This window comes from Myotis myotis, unplaced genomic scaffold (assembly GCF_014108235.1).
Source record: "Myotis myotis isolate mMyoMyo1 unplaced genomic scaffold, mMyoMyo1.p scaffold_m19_p_45, whole genome shotgun sequence".
Classification (NCBI taxonomy): Eukaryota; Metazoa; Chordata; class Mammalia; order Chiroptera; family Vespertilionidae; genus Myotis; species Myotis myotis.
Genome location: NW_023416352.1, coordinates 1137448 through 1153729, shown reverse-complemented (window position 1 = coordinate 1153729; position 16282 = coordinate 1137448). Strand labels below are relative to the sequence as shown.

Below are 16282 nucleotides of genomic sequence, written 5' to 3'. Positions count from 1 at the left end.
AGGAGCACTCCTTTGCCTCCCCCACCCCGATACCCAGGGTGTCAACTTTATCTTTCTCACTTCTAAGCTCCAAGGACCCTTCCTTTACCTCTACAACTTGTCTCCTAAGCCTATTTCTTCTACGAATTACTTCTTCTACCTTCATGATTTTTAAAAAATATATTTGTATTGATTTCAGAGAGGAAGGAAGAAGGAGAGAGAGATAGAAACATCCATGATGAGAGAGAATCATGGTGGATCGGCTGCCTCCTGCACGCCCCCACTGGGGATCGAGCCCACAACCCGGGCATGTGCCCTTGACCGGAATCGAACCTGAGACCTTTCAGTTCGCAGGCCAACGCTCTACCCACTGAGCAAAACCGGCTAGGGCCACCTCCATGATTTTATAAATAAATATTCTCTTATAGTTTGAGTCTTGGCTCTAAATTCTTTCATAGCCAGAACCCAAGAACCAAGGTCGCTGAACCCAAGTATGGCCTGACCCCAGAGGTCTAACACCTGTGCCCTTCCCGCTGCCCCCAACGGTACTAGTTGCTCCCATGTGACATCACCCCAACATCTGTCGGGAGGCGTCTTTGTTTCCACCAACATTTTATCCCACAAAACACAATGTGGCCCCTAAGTCTAGGGGTGACCCTTCTGTGGAACCTCCGTCATGTTTACTCAGTTGACTGCTCCCAGCAACAATACTAAACTCTTAACCAGAAGACACCTCGTGTTGCTGTTCAGACTGGAAAGTCCACACAGGATACGTGTAAGCTCTCTAGCACCTTCGCCGTGCTGCTGTGGTAATTCCCCTTCACTCCGGAAACGGTACTTGACCTTTAATATAAGTTTTGCTATGAATTATGAAAGAGAAAACGGGGGAAACGCAGTTTGCGGGTGGGGTTAACAATTCTAACTGGAGCAGATGAGCCAATGAAATGCTTATGCCACAGACTGCATGAGCTGCCGGGTGCATAAGCGGTGCCGATGAGAGCAGGTCGGTCGGAAACACGTGCCTCTCTCCAAGCCGGCATTTCAGCCACGGGTTGGCTCTGGCAGTATCGGAACCTTTGTTTCGAGGGGCTTTAAAGGCTGGGTGTTTAGAGGGGGACTTAGGGGAGGATTCCAATAGAATAATCATCAGCTTTATGCTGCTGTTGGTACAGCAGGTTTATTATCTTGATCTCATCTGTCTTTGGGTGTGGTTGGCAAATGGCACTGATTGGATTTCTGCCTGTCCCACCTACTCTCTTTTTCTTTTAATATATTTTATTGATTTTTTACAGAAAAGAAGGGAAAGGGATAGAGAGTTAGAAACATTGATCAGCTGCCTCCTGCACACCCCCTACTGGGGATGTGCCTGCAACCAAGGTCCATGCCCTTGACAAGAATCGAACCTGGGACCCTTCAGTCTGTAGGCCAAACTGGTTAGGGCCCCACTTATTCTTTGAAGTGTCCTTGGTTTAGGGAAGATAGGATTTACCAGGTGGCTGCTATTTGAGTGCCTCGGTTTCCCTATTCTGCTTGTCCTGGCTTACTCACCTCCCAGGGGGATTGGGCTAGGCTGGTGGTCGGCAAACCGTGGCTCGTGAGCCGCATGTGGCTCCTGAGCTGCGGTTTGCCGAGCCGCAAGTTTGCCGACCACTGGCAGGCCCTAGGCCTGGAACTTTTGGCAGAAGACCTCCGCTCCCATCAGGTTCATTCGATGCCACCCAACCAGAATTTCAGTTTGTGTAATCAGAGCTCTTGGATGATTTTTGAAGCGGGTGAAATCCAGGCATGGAGCCTTGTGCATGAAACCGGGAAGGGGTGTCCACTCACTCAGTATTGGTTGAGTACCTGCTATGTGCCAGGCACTGAGAAGAAAGCAGTGAGCAAAATAAAGGATCTGCCTTCAGGATGTTTGCATTCTAGTTTCCATTTGCTGCGAGTCTACACTCTGCTGTGGCCACCTTGGGCAGGCGCACTCCATTCCCAAGACTCAGTTTCTCCATCTGTGAAATTAAAAACAAGAATACTGTCCTAGCCCTAGCTGGTTTGGAGCAGTGGCTAAAGCGTTGGCCTACGGACTGAAGGGTCCCAGGTTCAATTCCAGTCAAGGGCACATGCCTGGGTTGCGGACTGATCCCCAGTGGGGGCCGTACAGGAGGCAGCCGATCAATGATTCTCTCTCATCATTGATGTTTCTATCTCTCTCTCTCCCCCCCCCCCCTCTCCTTTCCTCTCTGAAATCAATAAAAAATATATTACAAACAAACAAAAAAACAAGAATACTCTCCCATACCGGTTGCGACTCTAGACGGGGGCCTTGCGGGTTCAATTGGGGTCAGAGAACTCCCTCACGGCTAGAGCCCATGACGCATTTGATTGACAGCTGGCTTGTGTCGGGGCGTGGTCACGCTTAAAATGCCGCGGTGACGACACAAAGCCCGGAATCCCCGCGAGAATTCCAGCCTTCTTTCCCTTCCCGTTTCTCTGCTTTTTTTTTCGTTTCGAAGCCCCGCCCCTTTTCGAGACGTCAGCACGTCCGGCGGTGTAAGACTATAAAGAAGCCTCGCGGGCGGTGGCGCGCGCTCATTGGCTCCGTTCCCAGCTCAGTTGTTGATTTCATGCGCCGCTCCGCGAGACCCCGCCGCTCCGCGAGACCCCGCGCCCGTTTGTCGCGACCGCGCTTGCAGCGACCGGAGACAGTTTGAGCGCCCAGCCCGACGCCGCAGGGCGAGATGAAAGCGCTGGCCTCCCGAGCCGTCCGGACCCGCGAATGCTCCTGGCAGCCCAAGCCGGCGCTTTTGCCCCCGAGGTGACGCGCAGCCCGCACCCGGTGAGTGAGGGACGAGGGACCGGAACGCACGGGTCTCCGCGGGCGGGGGGCGAGGGCTCAGACTTTCGGTCGTTGAGGAGGAGGGAGCTTGGACTTCTGGGTAAGGAGACAGGAATGTGGGGGGCCGGGACTCCTGGGCCCTGAGGAAGAGGCCTGGGAACCGGACTTCCTGTGTCCGGTGGGGGCGGCGGGGCGGGGCCAGGCCCCCGGGCTCCGACGTGAGTAGAGGGGCTGGGAGCGTGGAGTGCTGAGACCGACGGGGGAAGGTCTAGGAGCCAGACTCGGTCCCCAGTGAGGAACCAGGGGGCTGAGGAGGCCGGAATTTTTTTTTTTTAGTTATTATTTTTTTGCTTAAAACAAATTTATTCGCCCTCAGTTCTGGAGGCTAGAAGTCTGCAGTAAAGATGGCAGCAGGAAAGACAAAAAAAAAAAAAGATGGCAGCAGGGCCACGCTCCCTCTGAAGGCCCTAAGACAGAATTCTTCCTTGCTGCTTATTTTCTGGTGTTTGTTGTCAGTTCTTGGAATTCCTTGGCTCCTAGCGCTGCCTCCGTTGTCACATGGCCATCTTCCCTCTGTCTGTGTGCCTCTGTGCCTCTGGTGGCCTTGTTTTGTTATTTTTTAAATGTTTATCTTTATTGTTGAGAGTATTACAGACGGGGGTGGGGAGGTCCGGGGTCGGAATTTTTGAGTCTCCAAGGGAGGCGGGTGTTGGGGGGCCTGGCTTGTCAGAACCAAAGACCAGGACTTTATCCCAAAGGGGAACTAATAGAGGACCTGTGTTCTCCCTACTTGGGCCTGGGACTTGTGGGCCTGAGGGAAAATGGGGCCTTGGACTTTTGGGTCTAAGGAAGGAGGGAATGGGGACCCCGACTCCTCGGTATTGAAAGGAAAGAGAGGCAGGAACCTATGGACAGAGATGGGAGTGGCTGGTAATCGGAAAGGAATGTTGGCAGGGACTCATGTTGCTATTTGTGTTAGTGTTTCCGTTGCTGACTCAAGGTCATCCCCTGATGCTGTTTCCTAAATGGCTTCTTCCTCCCTTTTCCCCAGCCCAGACAGATGGCTCCAGGCCAAGTGCCCCAGCCCCTCCCCTGGAGGGATGCCCACCCCTTCTTCCTCCTGTCCCCGCTGATGGGCCTTCTCAGCAGGGCCTGGAGCCGGCTGAGGGGCCCAGGACCTCTAAAGCCCTGGCTGGAGGACGCAGTAACGAGTGCAGATCAGGGAGAAGCTTGCCTGGAGGAAGTGACTAAGGCTGCTTTGGCCACCCACTATGCCCCATGGGGTGGGCACCCTCAGCGGGAGCCTGGAGACAGTGGAAGAGCTGTGGAAGATGGCGGGTCGTCCTGCCCTGACCGAGAGGCCAACAGTTCTCTTCCTGAAGCCTGGGGACTTTCAGATGATGATGAAGAACATGGTGGGGAAGAAGCAACCAGCATCCCTAAAGAGCAAGGAAGTGACTATATCGGTGGCCAGCCTGCTCCCATGTCCGTCAGCCTTCTGAGGACCCTGCAAGGCCCTCCTGCGGAAGAGGAAACTGAGGAAGGAGGAGTTGCCGAAGATAAAGTGATGACATTCTTCTCTTTCCCTCCATCACACTGGGAGCACTGTCCAGGGAGGGAGGAGGAGGAGGAGGGAGAAGCTGTAAACAAAGTTCCCACAACATCTACTCCCCCCTCATCCCCAGGATCCAAGCCCAGTGCTTGGGTGTGTGCTGCCGGGGAAGAAGAGGCTGGAGCTAAGGAGGAAGGAAGAGCAGAGAGTGAAGACACCGGGAAGACCTCCATTACTTCTTCATCTGCAGGCTCCCGCCCCAGCGCCTGGGAGTGTAATTCAGGGGAGGAATCTGAGGAAAAGGATGGGAAGGCTGAGAAAGAAGCCGACCCAGAGCCACACTCCTCAGTTCTAAGCCACAGGCCCCTGCTCAGGACCTGGCAGCACCAACCCAAGAAGATCACAGAGGAAGAGGAGGAGGACAACGCTTCAGGGGAAGCTGAGGGTCTGTCGGCCATCCCCACCACAAGCGCTTTCATGAAGGCCTGGGTGTGTTGGCCAGGAGAGGACACAGAGGAGGAAGATGAAGACAGTGATTCAGGAGCATCTGAGGAGGAGGGAGAAGCTGAGGGTCCCTCTTCCATCCCCCCCCACAAGTACCTTCTTGAGGGCCTGGGTGTACCGACCAGGAGAGGACACAGAGGAGGAAGATGAAGACAGTGATTCAGGAGCATCTGAGGAGGAGGGAGAAGCTGAGGGTCCCTCTTCCATCCCCCCCACAAGTACCTTCTTGAGGGCCTGGGTGTACCAACCAGGAGAGGACACAGAGGAGGAAGATGAGGACAGTGATTCAGGAGTATCTGAGGAGGAGGGAGAAGCTGAGGGTCCCTCTTCCATCCCCCCCACAAGTACCTTCTTGAGGGCCTGGGTGTACCGACCAGGAGAGGACACAGAGGAGGAAGATGAAGATAGTGATTCAGGAGCAGCTGAGGAGGAGGGAGAAGCTGAGGGTCCCTCTTCCATCTCCCCCACAAGTACCTTCTTGAGGGCCTGGGTGTACCAACCAGGAGAGGACACAGAGGAGGAAGATGAAGATAGTGATTCAGGAGCAGCTGAGGAGGAGGGAGAAGCTGAGGGTCCCTCTTCCATTCCCCCCACAAGTACCTTCTTGAGGGCCTGGGTGTACCGGCCAGAAGAAGACACAGAGGAGGAAGATGATTCAGAGACAGCTGGCTCGGACCCAAGTTCTTCCCTTCAGGCCCAGAGTGCCCTCCTCAGGGACTGGACATACCCACCTGGAGAGGAGACAGAGGGAGTGGAAGCTGCTGAATGGGGAGAAGCTGAACCCTTCCGAGTGGCCATCTATCTACCAGGAGAGAAGCCACCACCTCCCTGGCCTCTTCCTCGCCTGCCCCTCCGACTGCAAAGGCGGCTCAAGTCTGCAGGAACCCCCACCCGGCATCCGGACCCCGAGACTCCCCAAAAGGCCAGAAAGGTTGGTGCTGAGGGCTCTGATTTCCTTATTTTTTAAAGCTGGGGACAGTAAAACAAGGGCTTAGGACAGAAGAAACAGGAGGGAGCGCGCCTCCGCAGGGCTGCTTTGGCTCACTAGAAAGTATGAGAAAAGGGGGCTAGAGACAGGTTGGGGGGCGCTGGGGGGTTAGCCCAGGATTAGCTGAGAGGCGTGGGCGTGCCCCGGGAGGGAGAGCACCTGGGATTCCTGAGTGTTAGGGAGGGGGGAGCTGGGACTCGTCCCCTGTGTGTTACAGAGGGTTGCATGTGAACTCCACTGGGAGGGCTGTGCTCATTGTCATGCAATCCTTTGCAAGAGGCTGGGCTCCCTGGGAGCAGCTGTGGTACTTTGTCAGCCCCAGAGAACCACCCCCTTCTTCAGTGAGTCAGATGGAGAATTTGGTGGCAGGCAGGTGACTAGACAGATAGCAAGCATTTGTGTAATTTTTGTCTGGTTCTCTCTTCCCTCTCCCCCCTGTGGCCGTGTGTATCCTGTGTCTGTATGTCTGTGCCGGTCTGTCTCCAGGTGCACTTCTCTGAGAAGGTCTCCATCCATTTCCTGATTGTCTGGGCTGGACCAGCCCAGGCTGCCCGAAGGGGCCCCTGGGAGCAGTTTGCCCGGGATCGAAGCCGCTTTGCCCGCCGAATTGCCCAGGCTGAGGAGAAACTGGGCCCCTGCCTCACCCCTGCTGCTCGGGCCAGGGCCTGGGCACGCCTCGGGGACCCTCCCTCTTCTCTGGCTGCCATACCTGCCATGACCCACACCTTGCCCACATCCTGTGTCCAGGCCACACTCTTGAGCCATACTGTGGCCTCTCCCTCCCCTCTTTATGTGTCCGTGTCTCCTGCCTTAGACCTCAGTGGGAGGCGTGGCTAGGATCCTGTGGTTTTTGTGTTATTCACTATTTATTTTTTTACCAGTTGGTTTAAGAAATAAAGTCTTTTAGTTTGTACTGAGCAATGTCACCTTGTGTATATGAACTGACAGTATCTGCCTCTCCTGGGTCCTGGAAGTAGTTGTGGGGAATAGGAAAGAGGCGGTGCCTTAATAGAGGATAAACTACATTTCCCATCATCCCTCAAATTTGCCTCTTCTCCTGAGGCTTCTTTTGAACAAAGGGCGGGTGAGTTTTGTAGTTTTTCTTTGGCTTCCACCTAAATTTTATTAGACTTGGGACAGTTATCTCCTCAAAGGGGGCTGGGAGCTAGACTCACTGGTTCTGACGAAGGGTTAAGCTCCAGTTTTCTGCATCTCCCTGGAATATACAAACATCCTCCTCCTGGCCTTCACATGGTGAGTTCCTTAAGGTTTTTCAACTGCCCCGATTTAACATTTACAAGCCCTGTGCCCGTTGCCTCAGTTTCCTTATCTGTAAAACATGGCAAACAACTGTATATACCTCAGGGGATTGCAAAGGCCCCAAAGGAGTTTGTGTTTAAAGTAATGCTTGTTGCCCAGCCAGCCCAGTGGTTGAGTGTTGACCTATAAACCAGGTCACTGTTCGATTCCCCATCAGGGCACATGCCCAGGATGCAGGCTTGGTCCCCAGTGGGGGGGCAGTGCAGGAGGCAGCCTATCAATGATTCTCATCATTGATGTTTCTCTCCCTCTCCGTTCCTCTCTGAAATCAAAGATATTAAAAAAAATGCTTGTCAGTTAAATGTGTTATCGGGTATTGTAATTATTCTCCCTCACCCATGCATGTCTCCACCCAAGTTTATGTCTCCAGCTTAGAACTTTCTTCTGATCTGGTAAGATCTGTCCAGCAAGGGCACCCTGTCCAGCCTCCCGCTCCCCGTCCTCGATTGGTTCCCCAGGCTCCTACCACACTAGCCTTTCATTTTCCCAAGCTACGATCGTTGCATGAGCTCTGCCTACTATCCCATGTTCCCATTCCTGACCCCTGGTGAATCGGCTAGTTCCTTGTGCTTCTCTAGGTGTATGAAAACTTTTAGATGCCTTGCTTTGAGCCCGCTGACTTGTGCCTCCATGTGCTTTTCTCCTTCGTAGCGGAGGAGTGGTTTGGTTTTTTGTTAAGACCCTGTCTCCCATGATGCACTGGGTGCCACCAGAGCAGGTGCTGCTCAACAGCCCACTCCCTAGAACCCAGAACACGTCCAATACGTGTTGGTTGTCAGTAAGGTGGTGCAAAAGAAGGCATGCTGGAGGCCGTTCTCCAAATGAGCAGGCACAGGCGCTGTGGAGAGTATTATATTTTATTGGGTTACTCACACGCCAGTTTCCCATCGAAACTGGACAAGCAGATAGCAAAGGCTTGAAGTGGGCAAAGAGGGAAGCAGAAGTCCATGGTGAACATGTCCGGGGCCACGCGGCCGAACTGAAGCACCAAGTAGTCGGCTGAGGAGCAAGTTAGAAACCTAGTCAGACTCTTACCCTGCCCGGGCCCTATGAGCTGAGAAAACTAAGGCTGTAAGGCGCCCTTACTTTGCCCGGAAAACCTATGAGGGCCGCATAAACTACAGTTCCCAAGAGGCTTTGCAACAGCGTGGCGTGGGCCTTGCTGAGAGAAAACCTGAAGTGTTGATGGGAGTAGTAGTTCTTGGCGGTTGGTAGCCCCGTTCCCTCCACCCCCGACCCCCAGCCGGGTTCCTAGGAGCTCACGGTCATCCGGATACACAATCTGGAAGTTCTTGACCGAGGCCTGAGTGACTCGACCGTGAAAATTCAGCACGTAGGCGCCAGTCTCGTAGCTCCACGATGGGGCTTTGTTTTGCAGGAGGACCAGCCCCTGGTTGGCCCCCCGTTGGATGCGACTCATAAGGCAGTCCCGCTCCTAGAGGGCAAAGCAGGGGGCGTGGTTAACCTACCACAAACTAGGCTTTTTTTTTTCCTCCGGACACACAATTTTGAGTTTTTAGCCTCCCCTCCCTGAGACACATAAATCTGACAAGATCCTCCCAGCTGCACATGTGACTTGCTCCCTTAGGACCTAGGGCCTGTGTCATAGCCCTTCCTCCCCTATCGACCCAGAGATTCTCAACCTCAGCCAACTCACATTTTGTGGCTGGACGCTGATTCTCTTGTTCTGGCCATCAATTCCTGGAATGATCACAGACATTTTCCGGGGTCCTCGGAATCCCAGGACGTTGGTGTCCTAGGGTATCATCATCCAGTTGGCCTGGCTCTCTCTCCCTCCCCACCATCTGCTCCATTCACTCTCTAGTCTCCGGGATACTTACGTAACACACAACGCCCAGCTCCTCCCTGATCCGGCCAGTGTCAGGGATGAAATACTTTTTTTCAGGATTCACCCCATTGTCGAAAATGGTGAATTTGGTGCCCAAGACATTAGATCTACTCCAGGAAGGCGGTGGCCAGAATAAAATAATAATCGTTACCGTTCTGCTGTACGTTAACTGCTTTCCCATGACATCTTATCAATTCTTCCCATCAGTCCTCTACTACGGAAGACTCATTTCCATGTAGCCACAGTCCCAGCCCTGCGATCCATAATTTATCATTTCCTGCCTCCGCCCTTTAGGAACCCTCTTCCCTCTAATACCTGTTGGTTAGTATTAGAGGAAACTCCTACTCAGGAACGTAGGAGTCCCAGCCCCTTGCCTTTCAAGAAGTCAAATGTCTTAAAGGCCAGCCTGTGCTCCAAAACCTCCAGTTCTATTTCTAACCACCCTGGGGCTACAACCTGAAGAACTCCAGAGCCCACCAGTCCCTACGAGAAAAGGTCCTTCCTAGAGCAGGTAGGCCTTGTGCCCTATGGCCTGTTGGGAAATGTAGTTCAATTCTCCCCTTCTTCCCCCGGGTGCCCTGTCACCTGCCATCTGTTTCTCACACACATCAGGGCTCTGCCTACCTGACTTTGCCCACAAAGCTCTGCCCATCCCGAGACAGGTCTGTGGGGTCCAGGGAAATTAGATAATTAGAGGTTGTGCTCATTTTTCTCTTGCGCCCAGCGAGAAGGAAGTGCTGTGGATCAAAGAACAGCCCATCAGATTCGATTTCGGGGATTGGACGAGGGCTAGGGGTCTAAAGACAAGGAAACGTTATGTCGCGGGGGGTGGGACAGAGGGAAGGGTGACGGGGCAATAAGCGTCCCGGGCTTGCTGGGAGGTGCAGTTCCCATTGAAGGAAGTCACCGGCTGGGTCCTGAAGGGGAGCTACACATCTGAATGTCTCCCCTTCAGGGAGAGCCCAGGCAGGAGAGAACCTGACTAGCAGGCCTGACTCTGGACGACAGGGAAGAGCCTCCCTTTGAACGTTGCACCAGGTCTTCAGTAGGTGTTGCATCCTGGAAAAGTGGATCTGGCTCTGGGTAGGAAAAGCCCTTTCTGGGAGAGAGAGTGCCTTGAGGGGCAGCCACAAAGAGAGGGGCGTGGCTAGGCTGAGATGGGCGTGGCTAGGCCGAGAGGGGCGTGGCTTGGCTCTGGATAGTAAACAATCCACCAAGGGAGGGGCTTGGGCGGGGCCTTATAGCAAAGGCGGCACCGTGAAGCGGCCAGACTCGGACCTACAAAGATGGGTTCTGGAGGGTATGTAAGGGTGAGGTTTTGGACCCCGGTAGGGCGTGGCCTGAGTTTGAAAAAGCCGGGCCCAGCTCCACAGGGGGCAGGTCCTCGGCTGTGGGACGGGCAGGGCCTTTGCCACTGGGCTCTAAGGAGCTCGGTTCTGTGACGTTTTGGAGTTGGGGTGGACAGGTCCTAGCTCAGTGATGAGCAAGGCCTGGGTTCGTGAAAGTCAAGCCTCTGAGAGGTGGGGGCTGGCCCCCGCCGCCAGACGGCACCTTCCGGCTGTGGCCGTTGATCGCCTCCAAGTAGAGGTAGTAGAAAGGGAACATGCCCTTGTCGATGCCACGCTTGTCGCGGCTGATGCAACACTGCATCGTGCAGCCGCGCACCGCCGGCCGCAACACATATTCTTCCAAGTCCGCGATGAGCCGCGGGTCTGGGGCGAGGAGAGACGAGAGGGGCGAGCTCCGCGCACTGTCGAAGCCCCCGCCGCCCTCGCTTTCCAGGGCCTCGGACATCTTCTCGTCAGCCAGCCCTGGGAAATTCCTCTCTGTGGACTCCGACTCCTCTCTCTTTTCGTCCAGGTCTTCTCCCTGGCCCACAGGCCAAATGCAAGTTGAGGTGCAGCCCAGATCCAGGCCGCCACCCCCCCCCCCGCCCCAATCCCCCGCTAGTAAAACACTGATTGGCCATCCCAGCTCAGGGCTACACCCACTCTCGACCATGTATTCTGCCTATTGGTCAAACTTCTCGGCCACTTGCTGATTGGTCGATCCCTTTAAAGATTTCCACCCAGCCAAGCCCCACTGGCTTCCCTCTGCTGCCTGGCTCACTCCATCTACTGATTGGAGAATTCCGTTTGCAAGGCCCGTTCAGCTAAAACACGTGTTGATTCGATCTAGATAACTTAATATGGCCCGGATCTACCCAACTGAAGCTATTTGTTGTTGTTGTTATTCTTAATCCTCACCGGAGGATATATATATTTTCCGTTGATATTTTTAGAGAAGGAAGGGAGAGAAGAGGAGAAACATCTATGCGAGAAAGACACATCTACTGGTTGCTTCCTGCACCCACCCTGACGGCACAGGGGATCAAACTTGCAACCCACGATGCTCTAACCACTCAACGTACTGGCCAGAGCCCAACTAAAGCTATGTATCTCACTTTCATCAATGCCAAAGTGAGTGCCAACTGGCCCTTCCCTATGGCTGTGTCACCCTCCCCCCAAACTCACAGCCTTTCGGTGGGCTGGGTTTTGATGTGCTCACATCTCTTCAAACCCTCTCTAGATGGTCAATGGGGCACTGAGAGCCTCTGCGAGCTCAGTCAGCACAGGTTCTACCCACCAGTAAAAGGGGCCTCTGATTGGGCTGCAGAGTTTTAGCACCACCCTCCTCTTCCTCTGTCTTGATGGGCTGTGCCATCTCTCACCCTGTTGGAGCTCGAGTCTCCACTTCCCCCATCATCATCCCTTCCAGGCGACTCGCATTCATCTCCACCATCCTGCGATTCGCTATCGTCCTCTGTACTGGACCCTAAGGGATGGAAGCAGACAGCTCAGGACACCTGGGTACCAGGAGCTCGGGACGAGGTCACCAGTGGTAGCTTATCGCCCTCACTGGCCAGACACCTCACCTCCCCCACATGCAGAAGGTCTACACAGGTCAAGGAGTCTCTGCCTGCTCTGGGCCGAAGGACAAACAGGATTTGAGCTCCCCCTTCCCTTTGTGCCAGAGAGAGCAGAGGGGAGACTGGGGATCTAGGATGGGGGTGGAGAGAGAGTGGAGTTTTGCAGTGATAATTAAGATTCCTGTTTTGCAATAGCGAAATAGTCCTGTCGTGAGAATAAAGTGTCATTACAATGAAATATTAAAGAATAAAAGGGAAGCCCTAGCTGGGATGGCTCAGTGGATAGAGCGTCAACCTGTGGATTGAAGGGTCCCAAGTTCGATTCTGGTCAAGGGCACATGCCCAGGTTGCAGGCTCCACCTCCAGTAGCGGGCGTGCAGGAGGCAGCCTATCAAGGATTCTCTCTCAATGATGTTTCTCTCTCTTCCTCTCCCTTCTCTGAAATCAATAAAAATATATATATATTTTTAAAAAAGAATAAAAGGGAATGAAGTACTGATAATACTACAACATAGATGAACCTTAAAAACATGCGAACATGAGAAGCCAGTCATGAAAGATCATATTGTGTATTATTCTGTTTATCTGAAATGTGGAGAATAGGCAAATCTAGGATTAGTGGTTGCCTAGGGCTAGGAGAAAGGGGGGTGGTGACTGATAAGAGGTACAGGTTTCTTCTGGGGGTGATGAAAATGCAGGAAAATTGACTGTGGCAATAGGGGCGCATCTCTGTAAATATACTAAGAACCCTGGAATTGTAAACTTTAAATGAGTGAACTGTATGGTATGTGAACTATATCTCCAAAAAGCTGTTACAAAAGCGGGGAGGATTTGCTACTCGGAGCAGAGGGCCTGACGATGTCCCTCAAATTACCACGTCGTCCGTGGGGTATCCAACCCCTGCGTCTTATCATTGGGGGCCCTTTGAAAGGCGGGCGGAAGGTGGGAACATCCTCCACGAAGACCTCCTCCAACTCGGGATAGGACGTGTCTGGAGGGCAGAAGAGAGAAGGCACCTGGAGGCTGGGATCCCAGGGGAGGGAAGGGCTGAAGACTGAAATGACTGGGTGTTGGAGAAGGAGAAGGTTCAAGACCTGGACTTGGGCTCTGGCCGGTTTGGCTCAGTGGATAGAGCGTCGGCCTGAGGACTGAAGGGTCCCGGATTCGATTCCCATCAAGGGTACATGCCCGGGTTGTGGGCTTGATCCCCAGTAGGGGGCGTGCAGGAGGCAGCCGATCTATCATTCTCTCTCATTATGGATATTTCTCTTTCTCTTCCTCTCTGAAGTCAATAAAAATATATATTTTTTTTAAAAAAAGACCTGGACTTGGTGTGGATTTCAGAGCCCCTGGGGCCCGGGGGAGGGGAGGTCTGCACTCCAGGCTCTTTTGGAGATCAAGGATTGAGGTTCAGACGCCTGGGTTCTAGTGGGAGTGGAGTTCTAGCATAGGCGGTCCAAGGGCTTGAGAGTACCTTCTTCCGTCGGGGATGCCAAGGGGCTGGGCTCGGGGCGGCCATCGCCACCACAGCTCATGATGCCCTGGGCGCTGTGGGTACCAGCGTGCAGATGTGCTTCTGGCACGTTCTCCCGGAGGAAAGGGTTCCGGAGGCCTGGGAGACAGTGCAGAGGCCCCTAAACGGCGAAGATCTGCCTCCGCCCTGGGCTCCCACACACAGCCCCTGATTGAACGACCACCCAAACCCCCGAGACGCATGCAGAACCCGCCCTTCATTCCAAGGCTGCGACCAGGACGGCCCGACCACTAAGTTGTGGCTCCTCGCGAACACCACCCCCGCCGGGTAGCACCTGGTTTCTAAGTCACCCAGGTCCCCGGGCTTTGCCAATCTCAGTCCTGGAACCGCTTTTCCAGGCCCCGCCCCCCAACGCTCCCAGGCCCCGCCCCGCGCTTTTGGTTGGTCCCCGGGTCTCTCAGGCTCCGCCCCAGAACTCTAACAAGCCCCGCCCTCTCATGGCCTTAAAGGGCCCGCGCCCGCGCTCTCCCTGGGGTCCCCACTGGCTGTGACTCGGGCTGTGCCGGGCTCCGCCGGGCTCCCACAGGCCCCTCCCTCCTGGCCTTCGAGGTGGTCGGACCCTTTCCTCACCGCTGTTCCCCGCGAGGCGCTCCGACCTCAGGCGCGGTCGGCTGGACCGCATGGAGGCGTCAGGATTGGCCTGAACCATGAGGAAATCTTGGCGTTTCCGCCGCTGCTTCTTCTCAAATAGCCGCCGCTGCGGGAGCGGGAAAGGGGTGTGTGGGGGCCAGGAGTCCTGCGGAAGACTCGGGTGAAAATGGGCTTGGGGAAGGGGAGCCCTGGGGAAGGGGCGGCCTGCATCCGTGGGAGAATTTTTGGAACCCAAGCCCTCAGTCCCTCGTCTCCTCCTTCCTCAGAACCACGGGTCCTGGCACCTGGTCCCCTCCGAGCCCTTGTTCCTTAGAAGTTTTGGAGCCTCATCCCCAAGGTTTACTTCTCTAGGATCCCGAGTTCCTGTTTTCTCACTTCCCAATTGCAGAACCTGAGGCTCAAGAGAGCCACGGAGGGCCAGCCCGCCCAGGGCGATCCCCGGGGATGGGGCTCCTGGGGGGCTATGAAGGGGCCCTGGGTTGAGAGGGGGGGCGGTGAGGACTCCTAGCACAGTACCTGCTGTTCCAGCTTCTGCAGCCTTATGGCGGCGAGCTCGTCCCACAGGACCCTGAGGGAGAGGCAGGCTTATGACAAGACTAAGCAAGGCACCCTGGATGCCCGAGAGCCCCCCTAAGTTAGGATTCTGCGCACTTGTGAGGTCACAGAAGGGGTAGGGTCTAAAGCTCTTTCCCCCAGCACTGGCCTGTCTGGATCCAGGAGCCAGAGATCCCAGGGCCCTCGGGTCTCAGAGCTCAGGAGTCCACGCGCCTCCCCTTTCTGACCCCTTAGTCCTCATCCCAGGCTGCTCCCTTTAGGTAGGACTCAGAGGTCCCGGCCCCCAGCCCCTCCCAGCAAGGCTGACGGTGCTGAGCCTGCAAACGCCCTTATGAGGCCAGAGCTGAGGGTGTGTGGGCAGTCAAACGCTCAGTGCCCCGTGCACCCCTTTTCTCCACTCCTGCCCATTCCGGTGCCTTACTCACTCTTTTTTCCATGTGTCGTTCTCCTGAGACATTCTAGAGAAACAAGAATGAGAAGTCAGGACTCAAACCCCACCTCCGCCGAGACCGGTTTGGCTCAGTGGATAGAGCGTCGGCCTGCGGACTGAAGGGTCCCAGGTTCGATTCCGGTCAAGGGCATGTACCTGGGTTGCGGGCACATCCCCAGTAGGAGATGTGCAGGAGGCGGCTGATCGATGTTTCTCTCTCATCGATGTTTCTAACTCTCTATCTCTCTCCCTTCCTCTCTGTGAAAAATCAATAAAATATTTAAAAAAAAAAAAAAAAAAAAAAAAAAAAAAAACCCACCCCCCAATGGGCTCAGTCCCCCCCCCCCGCCCCCCCCAACGTCTGATCTTAAACGCTACATTTTATCCAGGAACCAGGAAGCCTGGGTTCCAGCACCTACTCCTGTCCAGGGAAACCGCAGCCTTATTCCAGTTTTGGGCACCAACAGGGGCCCAGGAGTCCAATTCTCTCTCCCCCAAATACCTCTCTCCTACACCCAGGCGTGGGAACTCAGAAATCTGTGCCCCAAACACCAGACCGCCAGCACCCCTCTATCCTCCCCCGTGCCTGCAGAGGCTTTTCACATTCACGCCCCAGCGCTCTGCCCCTCTGGCCAATTTCTAAACATACCTGACTACTTTTGGGGGGAGCTGGGGACCTAATCTCTGGGTCTCCGGGAAATAAAGCTGGGGGATAAAGAGGGCTCCGAGGGAGGAGGGATTCCCTCTGGGATCTACCGGGATCCCCTCCCTCCAATTCCCTCACGCTCAACTTCCAACGGAGCAATGACCCCTGGCTTCTGCCGCAGCCAGGCTACCCTGCTCTGGGGGTTCTAAATTGGAAGGGGGTGCGAGTGTTCCTTAAAGGGACCCCGGAGATGTCGCAGCGCAGTCTCTCGCTCTACCCCTCTCACTCCTATAAGAAACTTAGAAGGCGACCTGGACAATTGCTATTGATCTGTAACTTGCCGCCGCCACTTCTAGGGTAGAAACACAAACGAGAAAACTACAACTCCCATGAGGCAAAGGGGCCAAGATGGTGCGGAAGTTACGTCATCTTACCCCGGACAGACGGGGAGTTGTAGTTCGCTTTAAAAGTCTCCGTACCGCTTTAGCCTAAATTTTAGGCCCTAAAAGGCAGGAAATGTGTCGTCAAGAATCGGAGCTTCCGCGAAAAGGAGGCAAGCCTTTCGAGAAAAGGCGAGCGACTTCGACAAGGGGCGGGGC

The 16282-nt window shown here is 54.6% G+C and overlaps 2 protein-coding genes across 10 annotated transcripts; one reads left to right on the top strand and one right to left on the bottom strand.

The window, feature by feature from the left end:
* Positions 1-2533: 2533 nt before the first annotated feature.
* On the top strand, positions 2534-6768 carry PPP1R15A (protein phosphatase 1 regulatory subunit 15A). The gene is given in 4 exon segments (XM_036307141.1): positions 2534-2806; positions 3858-4943; positions 4945-5793; positions 6337-6768. Coding segments are annotated over 4 exon segments (2346 nt in total). The 5' UTR covers positions 2534-2746; the 3' UTR covers positions 6688-6768.
* Positions 6769-8018: 1250 nt separating this feature from the next.
* TULP2 (TUB like protein 2) lies at positions 8019-16249 on the bottom strand. 9 transcript variants are annotated; one of them, XM_036307118.1, is made up of 13 exons: positions 15995-16060; positions 15033-15065; positions 14569-14620; positions 14032-14197; positions 13402-13539; positions 12802-12918; positions 11730-11833; positions 10571-10888; positions 9644-9756; positions 9012-9126; positions 8828-8926; positions 8434-8605; positions 8019-8169 (listed from the first exon to the last, which is right to left on the bottom strand). In XM_036307118.1, exons 2-13 carry the CDS (start codon positions 15062-15064, stop codon positions 8036-8038), a joined length of 1560 nt encoding a protein of 519 aa, XP_036163011.1. In that variant the 5' UTR covers position 15065; positions 15995-16060; the 3' UTR covers positions 8019-8035. The 9 variants fall into 9 exon arrangements, with proteins under 9 accessions (XP_036163011.1, XP_036163012.1, XP_036163005.1 ...); XM_036307119.1 differs by having other exon boundaries at positions 14032-14158; positions 15995-16058; XM_036307112.1 differs by lacking the exon at positions 15995-16060 and adding an exon at positions 16118-16249 and having other exon boundaries at positions 8031-8605.
* Positions 16250-16282: the final 33 nt, after the last annotated feature.

Coding starts and splice junctions, on each gene's coding strand:
- TULP2 (XM_036307112.1), bottom strand. CDS start 15,064: ATGTCTCAGGAGAACGACACATGGAAAAAAGA. Junction 8,927..9,011: donor AGCTGGGCGTTGTGTGTTAC/GTAAGTATCCCG, acceptor ATGATACCCTAG/GACACCAACGTCCTGGGATT. Junction 8,606..8,827: donor TCAGCGTCCAGCCACAAAAT/GTGAGTTGGCTG, acceptor TTTGCCCTCTAG/GAGCGGGACTGCCTTATGAG.